At 46.4% G+C, this 15,899-nt stretch overlaps 1 protein-coding gene across 1 annotated transcript in view; it reads right to left on the bottom strand.

The window, feature by feature from the left end:
• BRINP1 (BMP/retinoic acid inducible neural specific 1) overlaps window positions 1-15,899 on the bottom strand; it is an 86,698-nt gene that overhangs the window by 24,109 nt on the left and 46,690 nt on the right. Inside the window, exon 3 of the mRNA XM_058853682.1 lies at window positions 2,041-2,231. Coding sequence (XP_058709665.1) covers window positions 2,041-2,231 — 191 coding nt within the window. The remainder of the gene's footprint in view (window positions 1-2,040; window positions 2,232-15,899) is intronic.

Here is a 15,899-nt window from a genome sequence, read left to right as displayed (position 1 = left end):
CTCCGTGCATAATGCATGCCCAGCTCCATCTGCATTTTCCCTGGGACTGCCATTGCCAAGATAAATCCTCTTTTTCTGCCTGCCATTGCTCACCACGCTCGGGGCTGCCGGGGCGTTTAGCTCTCCCCTCCAATACCACTTCTCATTACAAGTCTCTGCATATTTAAAGTTGTTGTGTTGTAAAATCAGGAGAAGAAACAAGCCCCTGTGAATAATTTACAACCTCACCCAGGCAAAATTAAAAATATATTTTACCATCAAAGGTCTTTCTTATTTTGAATTTCCATGGATGTGAGTGGCAAGAAAAAGAGGAATGTCAATGGGAAGAAAGTAAACCCACACCAAAAAAAAAATAAAATCTGACTTTACTTGGCTGTCTTGGGCTCTGTAAAACATGGTCCTGAAAAAAAGGACCTGATATAAAGCAGTTTATCTTTACCCAGACTTCATTAAGAGCTGAAAAAGCAGTCACTTGTGCTCTTCCATGCTTGGAAACTTTCTTCCTCTCACATTTCTTGCTGATGGAATGGATCTGTTTGGGTGTCTGGACTGGAAGAGCAGCCCAAGGACGTTTGAAGGACATTGCTACACCAGAGGCCATTTGACTTCAGGGGAACCGTGCCAATTTACCTACCACCTAATTTGTGCATGAATCATATGCACACATCTATCTAATCTCATCCCAGTGTCTGCAGAATGCTCTGGGAACAGACAGATGGCCAGAAATTCCTCAAAGTTCACTACAAACACGGCAATGTGGCAAGGCTGGAGGTGAGGTGCATTAGAAGGAGCAACAACAACAAATTCTGAAGTGAAACTGAGCCTTTACTGCTGCAGAATCCTTCTCACAGATAGTTGTTCTTGCAAGAAAAGCATTTAAATGAAAGAAAGGCACACCCCAAAGGGGGAAAAGAACCGTGAAAATAATACAGAGGGGGGGAAAAAAACCCCAGGAGTAAATATCAATAGGAGCTGCTGATTTTCAGCCTCCAGTGTTCAACAGTAACTACTCAAAATGTTCCTGCAGCACCACCAGCAGCGCCTGCTCAGGAGTTCATGGCCCTACAGGGCTCTCTCTGATGTCATCCCTGACACATTCTGTGCACACACAGACCTCTCTGCAGCCCTTGCATACACATTTTGAATTTCACTGAACTGCTGTTTTTCCACAAGTCTGCTCCATGTTAATGCATTCAGCCTCCTGGCCATCTCTTCCCCTCTGCTCACGCTCCCTGCCCAGCTCCTTGAACTCCCTTTTCCTGCAGCTCTTTAAAATTCCTCCAGTTCCAGCAAGAAAGGATGCTTTTCCCCCTGTGTTTGTTTTCATCCTGTGAAAAGAGAGGGGTGGACAGGTTCTGTAGTGAAGCTGAGGGCAGGGGTGCAGGGCTGGCAGGACAGTCCCCCAGCTGTGTGACACACACAGGGCTCAGAGCAGCGCAGGGACACAGCTCCCACCTCTCACTCCCAATCCATCCTGCTGCTCTGGGGGCACATCTGGGCTTTGGGAGGGGCAGCTGCAGCCTGGCCTGTGCCCCCACTGGTTTCAGAGTCACAGAGGAAGGGAGCACAGTGGGGTATTTGCCCTAGCAGGGTCACCCCAGGGCACAGGACTGCACCCAGCTGGCTCTGGAATATCTTCTGTGAGGGACACTCCACTCCCTCCCCAGGCAATCTGTTCCAGTGATCCCAAGAAACTCTTCCTGACATTCAGCTGCAACTTCCTGGGCATCATTTTCTGCCTGTTCCTCTTGTCCCTGTGGCTGGCACCACCAAGATGAGCCTGGTCCATGCTCTAGGGTAATTATGTCCATGCCTAAAGGACCCTAAAAGGGTTCATACCCTTTAGATAATTATCCTCATGAATGAGGTCTCCTCTGGAGACTGCCCAGCCCCAGCTCCCCCAGTTCTCCCTCAGAACAGATCCCCCTCTCCCTCAGCACTCGCTCCAGGAGCTGCATTCCAAACTGGACACACTTCCAGCACTTCCCAGTGCCTTCCTCTCCCTCCAGCCCCCTCAGGACCCAGCCAGGTGCCACCTACCTCCCAGGGTGGCAGAGATGAGGAGGTGGGTGCCGTACTTTTTGATGATGGTGTCGATGAACTGCTGCGTGGTGGGTCTCCTGCCCAGCAGGCGGATGCTCCTCTGGAACTCAGGCATCAGGGGCAGGGGGTTGTGGAGCAGGTCCCTCCTCTCGATGGCTGTGTTCCTCACCTTCCAACGGGCAAACTCCCTGTGCCACAACACAGGAACACAACAGGGGTCAGGCTCCCAGTCTGGAGGGGCAGGGACAGTCACCAGGGTGGGGAGAGGAGGATGGAGAAGGGGCCAATCCTGTCGGACACCCCCACATGGATACACACATGAGGCCACAAGGCTGGACAGAGGGGCAGGGAAGGAGAAGAGGAGAAATGAGACATTACTGCACAATATCCATACACTACGGGGATCAGGCTGGTGAGGAGGAGCCCTTGGGGTCTGCCAGAGAGCTGGACTCCCCTAAAACAAAACCACGCTGGTCCTTCCACCCTCCCATGCTTTGAGGTCTTGCACTTCTCCATAAAGCAGCAAATTCTGGTCTCTGTCAGCAAATGGTCTAGACCACAGATCCAGCCCAAACTGATCACTGTTATATCCCTGCTGCCCACAAGTCCTCCTAGCACACTTCGCAAAGCAAAGCAAAGCTGAAGAAAATACATTTTCCCCAAACATCTTCATCTTTCAGCAGCATGAGTATGGCAAAAGAGCATTATAGAAAACAGTTTTTAGTTTACCATATAGAAGGATGGACTCAGATATAAGCAGAGTCCAGGGTGAAAGCAGAGATTTTGCTCATGTTTTAGGGAAAAAAAAAACCCAAAGTAATTCTCAAATCTGTGCTTTTAAACTGAGAGCAACTGGGGGAAAAAAAATGAAGTTAATGTTTGCAAAAGCAGTTCTTTATTGCAGGTATCCATTTTGAAATGACACAGAGAGAAATGCCTAGAGAAAAGCCTGCACACCTGCAATCTAAAAATCAGGCCTCTGAAACATCACCAGCTGAGCACCTGAAAAATGAGAAACCTATTAATGTCTTTCAAAAAATATTGAGCAAAGCCTTCCTTAAAGGAGAGGATGTTATTTATACCCATTCTCCTACAAAGCACCTGCTCTGTCTTAAGCTATCTCCCAGACCATCAGCTCACAGGCTTCTCTGTCACTTTTCCTTCACCTATTCCTGTAATTTGGGTTTAAGACAAACCTTTTATTTAGACTATAGGTGTTGTGGTTTAATCCCAGCCCCACACAGCCACTCAATCCTCCTAGAGAGGAAGAGTCAGGAGGGTGAAAGTGAGAGGACTCGTGAGTTAAGACGAACAGTTTAGCAGATAAAGCAAAAGCTGCAGGGGCAAGCAAAGCAAAACAAGGAATTCAGTCCCCACTTCCCATCAAGGTCTGGAGTTCAGCCATCCCCAGGACTCCATCAGAGTGACTGGGGAGGAGAAATGTCCTCACACTGCACATCCCCCTTTCCTCAGCTCTGCAAGCTGAGCCTGATGTGCTGTGGGTTATCCCTGGGCTCAGCTGGGCTCAGCTCTCCAGGTTTTATCCCCCTGCAGCTCCTTGTGCAGCCTCGGCTCTGCTGGGCTGGGAGAGAGGCAGAAAATCCCTGACCTGTGCACATTCTGCTCAGCACCACACCTGTGCTATCAGCAAATCCAAAACACAGCCCCCTTCCAGCAAAATCCAAAACACAGCCCCATACCAGCCTCTGTGGAAAAAAAAATTAACTTTATCCCAGTGCAACAGAGGAAATTTAATAATGATGTTTTCTGGGAATAGTCTTGTTTAGCATTAGTGCAGCTCAGCAGCAGCAGAGGAAGCCCTCACGTGCAAGAGCTGACCAAGGGTAAACTTCTTTGAGAAAATTAATGCTGCTAACAAGGAATGAGCTGAATTCAGCAGAAACAAGTGGAATGAAGATAAGGACCAAGGAGACTCTTTCAAGAGAATGGAAGTAGCTTCAGAAGGCCAGCCCAGTGACTGGTAAAAAAGATAAAAAGTTAAGGGACCACTGATCAGAATTAAGGATTTGGGGTTGGATTTGAGGATTGGGTGATTAGATGGCACAGGTATAATTCTGAGGCATGAACTGGGACAGGGATCCTCTCTGCAGGCACCCAGCTCAAATTATAACCCAGGAAAAACTAACTGGAAACCTTCAGGCAGACTTGGCATTCCTGGCAGGATCCTGGGGTCAAATCTGTCTCTGTGGCTGGTGTGGAATAATCCATAACACCCAAACCAGGAATGACACCTGGCCCTGAGGCAGCACTTCCCATCCCAGTGTCCCCCAGCACAAGAAGCCCACGTGGCTGGCAGAGCCCCTGACACAGAGGCAGATTCAGGAGGTTTGGTGGCAAAGCCAGGATCACAAACCACATCTTTCCTGCCCAGGCTGATTCTATGCTCAGTCCACTCTGTGTGTGTTAGGTTATTTGACTTAATGTAATTATGCAGGCATTTATTCTGATTGTGCCCCTTCACAACACTCCACGCTGCCTGACAGCAGTTACATTTATCAAAATAGGAAAGTGCCAGCTATTTACTTCAAAATATCTCCTTACACCTGAGCTAATGCCCCCTCTGTAGTTCCTTGCTTTCACAAGCCAAGTGAAAATGCCAAAACAAAACACACCTCTTGCTATGCTACAAGAGTCATTAGTGTCAAACCTTGCAATCTGAAGAAACATACATCTTTCCTAGAAAAACCTCAGTCAAAAGACAAAAAAGCCCCCCCATACAACAGGTTCTTAACATGAGGAGTGACTGAAACAGATCATTGGCTCCCAAGTTGCCTGCAGATAACAAATACACCACCAATGTATTCCCTTTATGGAGCAGAGGGTGTTCTCTGCTGTCCCAGAATTGTGTAAAAGTTGATTTTAATGATAGATAAAACTTTAAAAATAAAGATGAATAACTTCTCTCTGACGCTATGGAGAGGTTTCTCTAATGATTCCAAATTAGTTTCAATCCCAGACCTTGCCACAGAAGGAAATTCCCTTTGAGGAAGGAATGGTTCCTTCAGCAGTTGCACTGCATGGGAAGAGGCAGAGCTGGATGCTCAAAGACAGGCAAGGTTTTATAATAAATAGAGATTCCCATGTTCTCATCAGAAAAATCACAACTAGCAAGCATAGGAAGAATGCCATCTGTGCTTCCTCTCCAAAGAGACAATTATTGCTTCCTGTAAAACTCAAGCACACATTCAGATTCCTGCTTCCTGCAGTAGCCATAAAGTCAGGAGGGACCAGAGCACTCCAGAGCCTGCAGGATTCCAGAAAGGGCTGAGGGAAGGTTTCATGTTCCCAATAAAGCACAGAATTCAGTTTTGCTGATTTGCAATTGATAATTTAGCAGCAAAGACCATCGAGTTGAAACATGGAGCTGGTCAAGTGTTGATCCCTGTTCTCCTTCAGGGAAGCTGGGGCTGCCCCTGGATCCCTGGCAGTGCCCAAGGCCAGGCTGGATGGGCTGGGAGCAGCCTGGGACAGTGGGAGGTGTCCCTGCCATGGCTGGGCTGGGATGGGATGGGATTTAAGCTCCTTTCTGACTCAAACCACTCGAGGATTCCACGACACATCAACACCCAGGTCATGGAGTGTCTCCATTCAGGGGGTGGAGATGGACAGGTCAGACTGGGAAGGGATGGGCAATGAAGGCAGGAGAAGGCAGAAAGGAGAATGACATTTTGATAAACGATGTGTCCAAAGGGAAAGTGGGTCCATTTTTCACATCAGCTCCAACATCACCTTGTGACACCACTGGCAGGAGGCAAGAGCAGGAGTTTAAAAGAAATCACTGCCATATCTTCAGCCTTTTCATGCTGCCATGGGACAATCCCAGCCCCCAGTGGTGCAGATGAGCCCTGAGCAGAATCCACCTCTAAGGCACTATGGTAAAGGAGATTTCTCCCACCCAGTTGTTATTGGTGCCATCCCTCCCCAGGGCTCCCTGCTCCCAGGGCACATCAGGGAGGTGAAAGCCCAGTTCTGCTGCACTCTCCCTATGCTTGGATGTGTGGCTTTCCCAGCTGACAAGAAAAGCTGAACAAATATGTTATAATGAATAATTTATGCAACTAACTTAGATGTTTATCTTCTGCTCATAGAATATCCATGAACCAATTGCAATTCCCTCTAAGTTATGCATTATTTGAATTTACTTTGTGACACTTTTCAAGTTTTTTATAGGTTTTACATAGCATTTGACTGCCTTATTTCTTTGTGTGCTGTTGATTCATTGGGGTTGGAATCAAAGAAGGTTTAAGTTTGGAAGGGAACACCAGTGGGGTCATCTGCCCCAACCTCAGTGGTCAAGCAAATGATATGGCCTTGTTAAGCTTCCATTTTAATGTCCAAAAATATATATTTTAAACTTGGCTCACTGAATTCCAATATTTTACATGGAAAGCAAACCTCCAACTCCAGCAATCTTCCATGCAACCTACAGAACCCTCTGCTGCAAGATGCACCTGAGGCCAAGATTATGGTACAGTTTTGGAAAATAGACTTAACATTAACAGATATGGCTACTGAAATAATTTAGAATTATTGGGGTCATAAAAAAAAATAAATTATATTTGCAGGGAACAGCATAGATCCAGCCTTAGGGAATGTTCCAGCCTGAAACTCCTGAAGTCACTGAAGAAACACCTCCAAGAACAGGTTTTCTATTAGCTTTCAGCTCTAGATTTAATTGCATTTTCTGCAGAAGCAGAAAATCAGCCAAAATGAATTTCGGGTGCTGGGTTAGGTAAACAATACTCTTGTCTGTTTGTCACTGCTGAATCCTTTTACCTGTGAATCTTGGGAGGATTTACCAAGGCCTTGGGCTGGTGGATAACGGGTGCAAAAGGGTACTGAAACCTTTCCTCACAAAACCATCCTGGCTGCCTTTCACTCTTTACTTCCCTGAGCACCAGGCTCTCTGTGCCAGCACCAGGAACACAGAGAGGCCTCTACAGGTACTGAGGCATCTCAAAAAGTGAAATATTGCCCTGTGCATCACTTTTCCAGGTGAAGAAGTTGCGAAAACTCTACCAGGATTAGCACATGGTACAGCTAAGGTTGGTAAATTGGGATTAGTACAGGGTCTTCTGACCCTCAGGGGAAATCCCAAGCAAGAACCTGAACTTCTGCCAGCAGGGAAGCTTTCAATGGCTTTGGAAAGATGGGAAACCTCCTGGCAAGGAGGAGGAAGAGTCAGAATCCCTGAGGCAGAGCTGGGATAAGGAGAAACTCTGACCCAAGGTCTGAGCAGAGGGAGAGAGGCACTTGTTGCTCTGTCTCAACAGGGCTGAGAGCCCAAGGGAATTTGGGCTGTGCCAGGAAATACCTTCCACAGCACAGGGCAGCTGCCCTCTAGAGAAAATACAGAGGAGCTTCTTCAAGGGCTGGAAGGGGGAGGAGATGCTGGAGGGGGAAGGGAGGTGGGAGGGAAGAGGGGTGAAGCACTGCCTCAGGGAGCAATGCACACATTGGAGGCTCTAACAGCAAGGGACACACTTTATTTGAATCTGGCTGAGGATGAGAAAATTCTACCCCTTCAAGTCTGCATTAATGAGCTTCCATCAAGGCCTGCATGTCAGGGGCAGAAGGAGCCACTAGGAATGGCTCAGTGCTCATTAGCACTATGACCCCTCCAGGGAAAGAGAAAAACAGGGAAAAAGCTACAGAAGAGGGAGGAAAAGTCAAGAGAGTGGAATAGGTGCATGATGCAGACCCCAGTCTGCACCATCAGAAAGGACAGCACGATCCAAGGGCAGGGGCAGCTCTACCCAGGGAGGGAAGTCTGAGGGAGAGGGGACACCAGAGCAAATTAAATTCCCCATCTCCAAATGGCCAGGACAGCCAAAGCGTGTAAGTGACGAAACAAGTTCAGCACAGACCTTGGGGGCTGGTGCTTGAAACAAAAAAGAAATTAAATGTATTAAATAATGATCATGACAGTCACAGTTTTAAAAAGGGAAAAAAAAATAAAATATAGCAGAGGAGGAAGGCACTGAACAAAGCCTAAATAGAGCACCCCAGCCCCTCCTGGTGCTGCATGTGCATCCTTCAGGATCCCACCCCTCCCTGGGAACCGGCCAAGGACAAGGCACCAGCTCATTCTGCTCAATGGCTCTTTACTTTTTAAATAAAATTTATCTTGAAAGTCATCAGCTGCTCCCAAAGGTGATGGGCCTTGTGGAGGGCAGCACACTCTTCAGTAACAGCAGGACACAAACATTATTTCATGCCCTCTCCTTGGCATATTGCCCACATAATTGACTGTGATATCATCAGGACTCCCTGATGTCAGAGAGATGTTCCCTGGGATTTTGGTGTCCCTGCCCCTGTTTTCCTTCAAGCACTTCACCATCATTAAGAGAGACATTTTTGGACATGTCTGTGTGTGCTGCAGACAAATATTAGCATCTGTCAGAATGAATGTGAACCAAACCAGACAGATTTTAGGCCTTGTCTGGGTAAGAAATAAGTTCTGTGTTAGCCCTAAATCTTCCAGAATCCTTCCAGATGCTCCTACAACAGAGCTGTTGGTTTGGAGGTTTTGTTTTGCTTTGCTTTTCCTTTTTTCAGCCCAATTGTCCCAGCCACTGGCTGCACAAAGTGCTGGTTATCTCCAGCCCTCAGCATGATGGCTCTTGCAGGTTTCTGTGAGCCCTGGATCCTGCAAACAATGCCCAGGGACGGGGTCTGAGCATGACAACAGCGCTCTAAAGCTTATCTTGTTCTGCCAGATCAGCCTTCACACCAGCCTGTGCGGGGCATCTGTGATTATGGTGGGGTCACTGATGTTTCATTTCCAGTCTGTGCCCTCAAAATGCCAGACAGCCCCAGGCTGAGCAGTGCAATATTCCTTTAGCACTTCCCTCTGCAGCTTGGCCTCTTCCCTATTTAGGCCAGCATGAAGAAGTCACTCTTCAAAGCTGAGCTTTTCAAAGGACCTGCAAGAATTAGTTTCCTGTGAGGGTTTGGCACTCATCCCCCCTAATCTATTTAAAAAACCTCCAGTCTGTAGATTTAAACTAGTTCCAAATTAGACAGAGCCTGAAACTCTGCCATGAAAAAGAGAAAAAAAAAAAAGGACCCTAAAAATTTAATTCCAGAGAAGTATGAAAAAGAAATCACTTAAGCTAAAAGTCCAACAGCATTTTGCATAACAGCCAGGCAAACAGACAGGCTCACTTATGACAGCTGGCAGGTGAATGAGATAAATAAATTGACTATTGATCGATTGATAAATGCTGTGCTTTCTGCAGCAGCTTTATTGCTATAAGGGCATTTACCTGGATAGACTGAAGCAAGGGGAGGACAATCAGAGTTTCAGTCATTCAGCAGAGTCCTATGGCAGAAATTAAGCAAAGCTGTTGGACTTCTTCCTCCTCCACCTGGCTCCAAAGGTCAAAGGAAGACTCTCCTGTTGCTTTTCCCCCTGCTCTGTCCTTTGACCCTGTGCTTGATGTTGGCTGAGGGCTCTAAAACCTCAAACACTCACCCTCTTTTGGGCAAGCCGTTCAGCCTGCTCTAGAGTTTTGTTTTCATCTCTCTATTTTCTTAAAGACATTAAATTGTTCCAGAGTTGAAAGCTCTGAGGTTGCTGTGGATTTATTTTTATTTTTTTTTTTGGGGGGGGGGGGAGAGAAGGTAAAAAAGAGGTCCAGAGCAACATGACAATTGTAAGAATCAAAATGAAATAAAATCACTTCAAAGCCAGAAGAATTTCATGTGACCTTGAAAGCCCCTTGGTAAACAGGTTGTCCCAGCACTGAATTAAAACCCAGTCAGACAAACATGAATGCAAATCTTGTGCTCTCTCTTAGGATAGGACTGCATTTGGGTCTCTTTGGAAGCAACATGGAACTGTTGGGTGTCCAAAAGATTGATTTATTTAGAAAAAAACTGAAATAAATTTATTATTAGAGACTCAAAGCAGAGTGATTCAGCATAGATAATAACAAATTGAAAGATAGGTCATCAAATTTGATCATTATTAAGTTTGTTTATTATTAAATGTGATCATGGCCAGGATGTGACTGTAATTCTTAACTCTGACTTCAAATCCAAACACATGAAAACATGGCAAAGTAGGTTTCTCCCCTTTCAGCTGCTTGGGACCACCTCCAGGTCATGGATTTCTGCATCCTCAGTAAGACACAGTAACATCTGAACTTCTTCCACACATCTGCCTTCATCAGTCCTGTGTGGATCTGTTCCCACATCCCACCAGAGCCTTCTTGCAGTGTCCTTCCATCTCCCCCACCAGTTCATTACAAACAGCCTGTGGACATTTATTCCCCCAGCTCTCCCTGGAACGTTGTTTGTGCAGATTTCCCTGCACAAATCCCACACCTCAAGCACTGCCCAGCCCCTTCCCATCACCAGCCTCCCTCACTGCTGGTTCCCATGACTGCAAACCCCATCTCAGCTGTTCCCACACTGGGCTGATGGCACTTCTGAGCCTCTACAATTCCCAGCAGGTTGAAGGGAGCTGCTGGAAGCAGCAGTGACATCTCTCCAAGAGCTCCCAGCGCTGTTCATGCCACCACAGCTTAACAAACATTATCAATAATAGCATTATTAATAATAGCAAACGTTCTGCTCTGGGGCTGTTTCCTCCCTGAAAGCTCACCCAGACCAGACATGCTTTATTATTTATTTACTGGGAGAGCTGCTCCAACAGGCTGCAGGGTCCTGTGCTCCGAGCACTGGCATGGACAACACAGAGACACCCAGTCCTTCACTGTGAATTAGGATAAAAATCATGGCACAGGCAGCAGGAACAGCTCTCCCACTAAAATACCTGACAGAGCCTAGAGCAACCCATCTGTGAATCAGGCAATTTGAGTGCTCTGGTTATCAATACAATGACACAGATATTATTTTTTCATAGCAGGGCCTCCTGGATTTCTGTTTCTGCAAGAGTGACCCAGAATTCACAATCAAGCTGATCCTGGAATGTCAAGGAGCTGTCAAGAAGAAGAAGCTTTCAGAGAACAGCACTTTTGAAGCAATGGATGGAAACACCTGAGTTATTTAAGGAATTTTAGGTATTATTGAGGAAAGCTGGGATAGCTGGCATGGTTGTAGGTTCTCTTCTCCACACTTCTGTCAACTCCCTTCTTGGACACTCCTTTGCACACAATCCTGGTCAGGGGATGAGGGCAGACATCAGCCAACAGGCTGGAAGGGAAGCCAAGACACAGGATGCTGAGAGAAATCAGGCTCTACAGGAACATGTGGCATAGACAGAAAAAAAAACCCAAACCATGCAATCTTGTACACAAACAAACCAAACCAATGAAACAAGCACCACACACAAAAATAACCCAACCAAAAAACCCCAAACCCCAAAACAAACAATAAATCCACAAAGAAACACCTGACAAACTAGACCTTTTCACATTGATGTGTTTATTGGGACTGCAGTAGGTTAGAGGATTACAACCTTGATGAAGTCCCTCCTCTTGTGGCTACGTGGTACATGAGAATATTTAAATCTTTTGTAACCAAGTTTGCAGTGGAAGACAAACAGGGAGAGTTTGATTTATAGAGCAGATAACAAATCCCCCAGGGGTGACTGGCACAGGTTAAGTCCTGGTGAGCCCTTGTTACCCCATGGACCCTGTCAGAGGTGCCTACCCTGCCCCAAAATCCACCATGAGGATTCAGAGCCTGCCTGTGCTCACAATCAAAGGCTGTAACAAGAACACAGTTTGGAACAAATCATTTCATTAAATTGCACTTGCTTCGTTTCCCGAAGATAGAGGTGCATGCGAACCACAGGCTTTTTTCCTAATTTTAGCTGTAGCAAGCTGATAACCTCAGCCTGTGACACCACAGCCCCAAAGTTTGCTCTATACTTATCATGATTCACAGTTTGCTCAGATGAAAAAGCTGAGAAATGTCGCCTTGAACCTTAATTCCTCACGTTGCAGGCGAGGGTACCTGGCTGCTGCACCGCCGGCAGCTTAAGCACAGCGTTTGTCAATACTGGGAAAGTAATATCAGAAATTTAGCCTTGATTGCCCTTTTTCTCAAAAAAAAAGCACCGATTTTTCTCCAGCACAGCATGCAACCATGTTTCAAAACTCAAGCTGTTGTTAGAAAATGAAGCCATCACCCCTCCTCTGGTCAGTTGTGTTCCTCACTTGGCAAAGGCTCAAATTCACTGATTTAAAAGGGGGGAAAAAAAAGAACAAAAAATGATGTTTAAATACAAATCTGCTCCTGCCTCCTCTACCCAGCTGGGCCCTCCAGGCAGTCCTGGCAGAGCCACTTGGGCACAGCTGCCAGGCTTGTGGGCAGAGCAGGCAGTGACAGGAGACTGTCCCCTGTCGCCCACCCCTCGGCCCTGAGTCATCCTCAGCTGATGGAGACACCACTGAGCACTCAAGGCAGGAGCTGGTGGGTGGCTGGGAACCAGTTGGCAAAATCACCTGTTCCCACCAGGGATCCTTGTCTGCAGGGCAGCTGAGGGGGGTTTTGCCCAGATGAAGTGAAATGAGGAGGGTGCAGCCCTTTCCCTGCCGTCCCTCGGATGGAAGGGCGTGCTCCAGGCTGCAGGAGGAGGGAAGACAACTTGCAGGGATGCAACAGGACAGGCAGACTGCAAAGGCACCCCCAGATCCAACAGATGGGCACCAGCCTCAGAATGGCACAGGGGATGGGATAGGGACTCACATCCTCCATCATCTCAGCCATTGCAAGAGGTCTTGCAGGAATCTTCTGGGAGCATGTGGCACAGGTAGGAGAGAGCAAGTGAACAAAAACTGTGTTAAAATAGTAAAAACAAAGCCACACTTCCTTCCCACTTTGATCCTTGCCACTGAATTTCCATAGTGTTGGGACATTATTTCCTCAGAGCTGGTTTAGGGGAAAACAGTGGTTCCTCCTCATGGTTCCTCCTCAGGACACTCAGTTCTGTGCTGGGGTTCCACATCCCTCTGATTTCCAAGCTGTGCTGTTCCACTCAACTGGCCAAGGGTTGAATTTCAAGCAGTGGCATCCAGCAAGCAGGAATATCCACAGTGGCTGTATGCAGAGGATGTCCCCTCTCAGTATAGGATTCAGATAGTGACTGGGTCTGAAATTACTAGCAAATAGTGTAAGATAAGAGGTTAAGGGCTAAAAAAAATTAGGCTGCAGAGTATAGCTGCAGCAAAATTCAACTCATACATAATCAGAGACATTTGTGCTTTGCTCGAGATTAAAAAAGAAAAGAAAGTCTCCAAAAGCCTATGACATTTCAGAATTACAGTAAAACTGAAGAAATTTTCTCTAGGAAAAAGGTGACCCATTTCCTCAGACTACATCCCTCTTTAGCAAAAAAACTGAACACAAGCTGTGAGAAAGCCTTGAATATTCCCTGGTTGCTCCAAAATCTCATTTCTACAAAAATCAGTTTTGATGTATTTAATTTTCATTCCTAGTCATGCCATTTCAAACTCAGGCATGTTTTGATGGAGGAAATAAAAAGACTGCAATAAAATAAAAATTCACAAACTCTTGAAGAAAGGCAATCTCTTTGCATGCTGCAAAGTGGCCTGCAATGAAAAGATAACCATGCTTTTTATGCAACACTTCATAAAGAAAAAGCTTTATTTTTGTCCTGTCCTAGCCAGTGAACAGGGACTTGTGAATGCAAATGCTTTTGTTTCCTGGGATCTGTTTGCGAAGCTCTGAGGCACTTGGTTATTCAGGCACATGCTTGGCAATTTCCCCATCATGAGTCATGTTTTCTTTAGCTGTTATTTGTGACTTTGATATGTGGATCTCAAAGCACCTTTAAACAAATGTGTCACTGTAGACGGAGAAGCTAAAGCAGCAGGAGATGAACAACTTTTCCAAGGAAGAGATCCAGAATGTAGCACAACCATGAAGAAAATCCACACAGATGCAGAGACAGGACAAAGTATTTCACCAGCAAGGACTAAAGTGATGGTGGGGTCATGGCTGAAGTTGCTCCCCTGTTCTGCCTGCCCAGGGCTCAGCTCATTTCTGCCTCCCCATCTCACTCAGGGTGCTGATGATGTGCAAACACAACCCCACATCAGCTACAGAGAACAGAAACATGGCTAGAATCATTAAATCATTGAATTTGGTAAAGACCTCTGAAATCATCCCGTCCAACAATCAACCAGCAATGTGGTGCTACCACATTCACCATTAAAACATGTCCTTAAGTTCAAAACAACCTTGGAAAAAAAAAGGAAAAAAATGTCCTTAAGTGGAAAAATCTATCCCCACAGTTTTTTAACTCTTCCAGGGATGGTAACTCCACCACTTTCCTAAGCAGCCCTTCCAAAGCCTGCTGTTCCACAATTTCTAATACCTAAAACATCCCCTGGTCCAACTTGAGGCCATTTCCTCCTGTCCTGTCAGAAACACTGCTATTAAAAACCACAACTGCACAGATTCCCAAATCCCAGCCCTCCATGGAGGACACAAAAGCCAAATGCAAGCTGGAGCCATGCCACAGGGATGGAGCTGGTCCTGACCGATACCAAAAGTGAGAGGGATCAGATGGACACCCCTGGCACTCATCTCCAACGTGGTGGGGTGGGAATCCTTTGCTGAGTCCTGGGTAGGAACTCCTGGTTCTTCCCCTCTCTCCTGTGCTGCTCTCTGTCATGGCAGATTTCTTGGTTTGTGTTGAGTTAAAATACAGGATCCTTCTGAGGATGAAAATTCAGTCTGAGAGCATCAGATGCTGCAGAAAAGCTGAGGAGAGACCCCAAGGTGTCCCTGCTTGTGGCAGAGGATTGGAACTGGGTGATTTTTAAGGGCTCTTCCAACCCAAACCATTCCAGCATTCCATGAAAAACCTCCCCTCATGGCTTTTTCAGGAGGGGAGGATTGGGCAAAGTTAAATTATCAGCTCATATTCTAATTCAAGATACACACACACCTGAGTTAGGGATTATGTGCTATTGCACATCTGAGCCTCTGCTCCCAAAGAATGAACTGAACCCCAGAATTTAGAGGCACATGCATATGTATATATTTATCTACTGAGCAAAACAACAATATCTGCAAAGCTTTTTATTTGCCTTCTGTGTTTTGAGATTTAAATACTTGTATTTTCTGGCTTTCCTCTGCAATCTTAAAAGACAGCCTATTCTTGTTTTTTAAATGGAAGTTGTGAGTTATACAATTATATGACTCAAGCCTGGAGTGTTTAAAGAAGACAGGAAAAAAGCCAATGTGAATCCCCCAACTCTCACAAATGGAACAGAAAATAAAAAGCAATATCTTTATGGTCTGGTAAAGAGCGGGTCCTGATCTTTTCTCCTGTCTGGAAACCTCACAGTCCCCAGTGCCTGAGCCAGTGCCAGGAGGGAGGGGGACAGGAGAACAGCTGCTTCCTTGCTGGGGTCTAGGTCATTATCCCTGGGATGCAGCTCTGCCTTCTCTGGACTAGGATAAATCCCCAGAGTAGCAGAGTGATGCTCCAGCCCATGGGATGTGTTTCAGCACATCCCTCCACACCGAAGTGTCCAGCTTTCTCCTTTCTCCTGCTTTTTTGGTGGAGTTCCTTCCCCTCTTCATGATTGCCAGCTTTCCTTTCCGTTTTTCTATCTCCCAGTTCCTGCAGTGTGCAGAGCAGGACGGACCCAGGCTCCTACACACCACATTCTTTAGCAGGACATAGAACCTGATTTAAACTTATCCCAACCTGAAAACCTGATGGAGGGCAGGGAGACTCCTAAAACTGTGGGAGGAATGAATTATCCGGCTCTGTGCAAGAGCAGCACCCAGAGGCCTCCACAACAAGTGCATGTTTATCTCAGTAAGATCTGTCCCTGCACCAGCCCTGCCTGTCCCTGCTCCTTCCACTGGCACTGCCAAAGCTC

The sequence above is a fragment of the Poecile atricapillus genome, chromosome 20, assembly GCF_030490865.1.
Source record: "Poecile atricapillus isolate bPoeAtr1 chromosome 20, bPoeAtr1.hap1, whole genome shotgun sequence".
Classification (NCBI taxonomy): Eukaryota; Metazoa; Chordata; class Aves; order Passeriformes; family Paridae; genus Poecile; species Poecile atricapillus.
The sequence above is the reverse complement of the archived record's forward strand: the minus strand, read 5'-3'. Positions and strand labels throughout refer to the sequence as shown.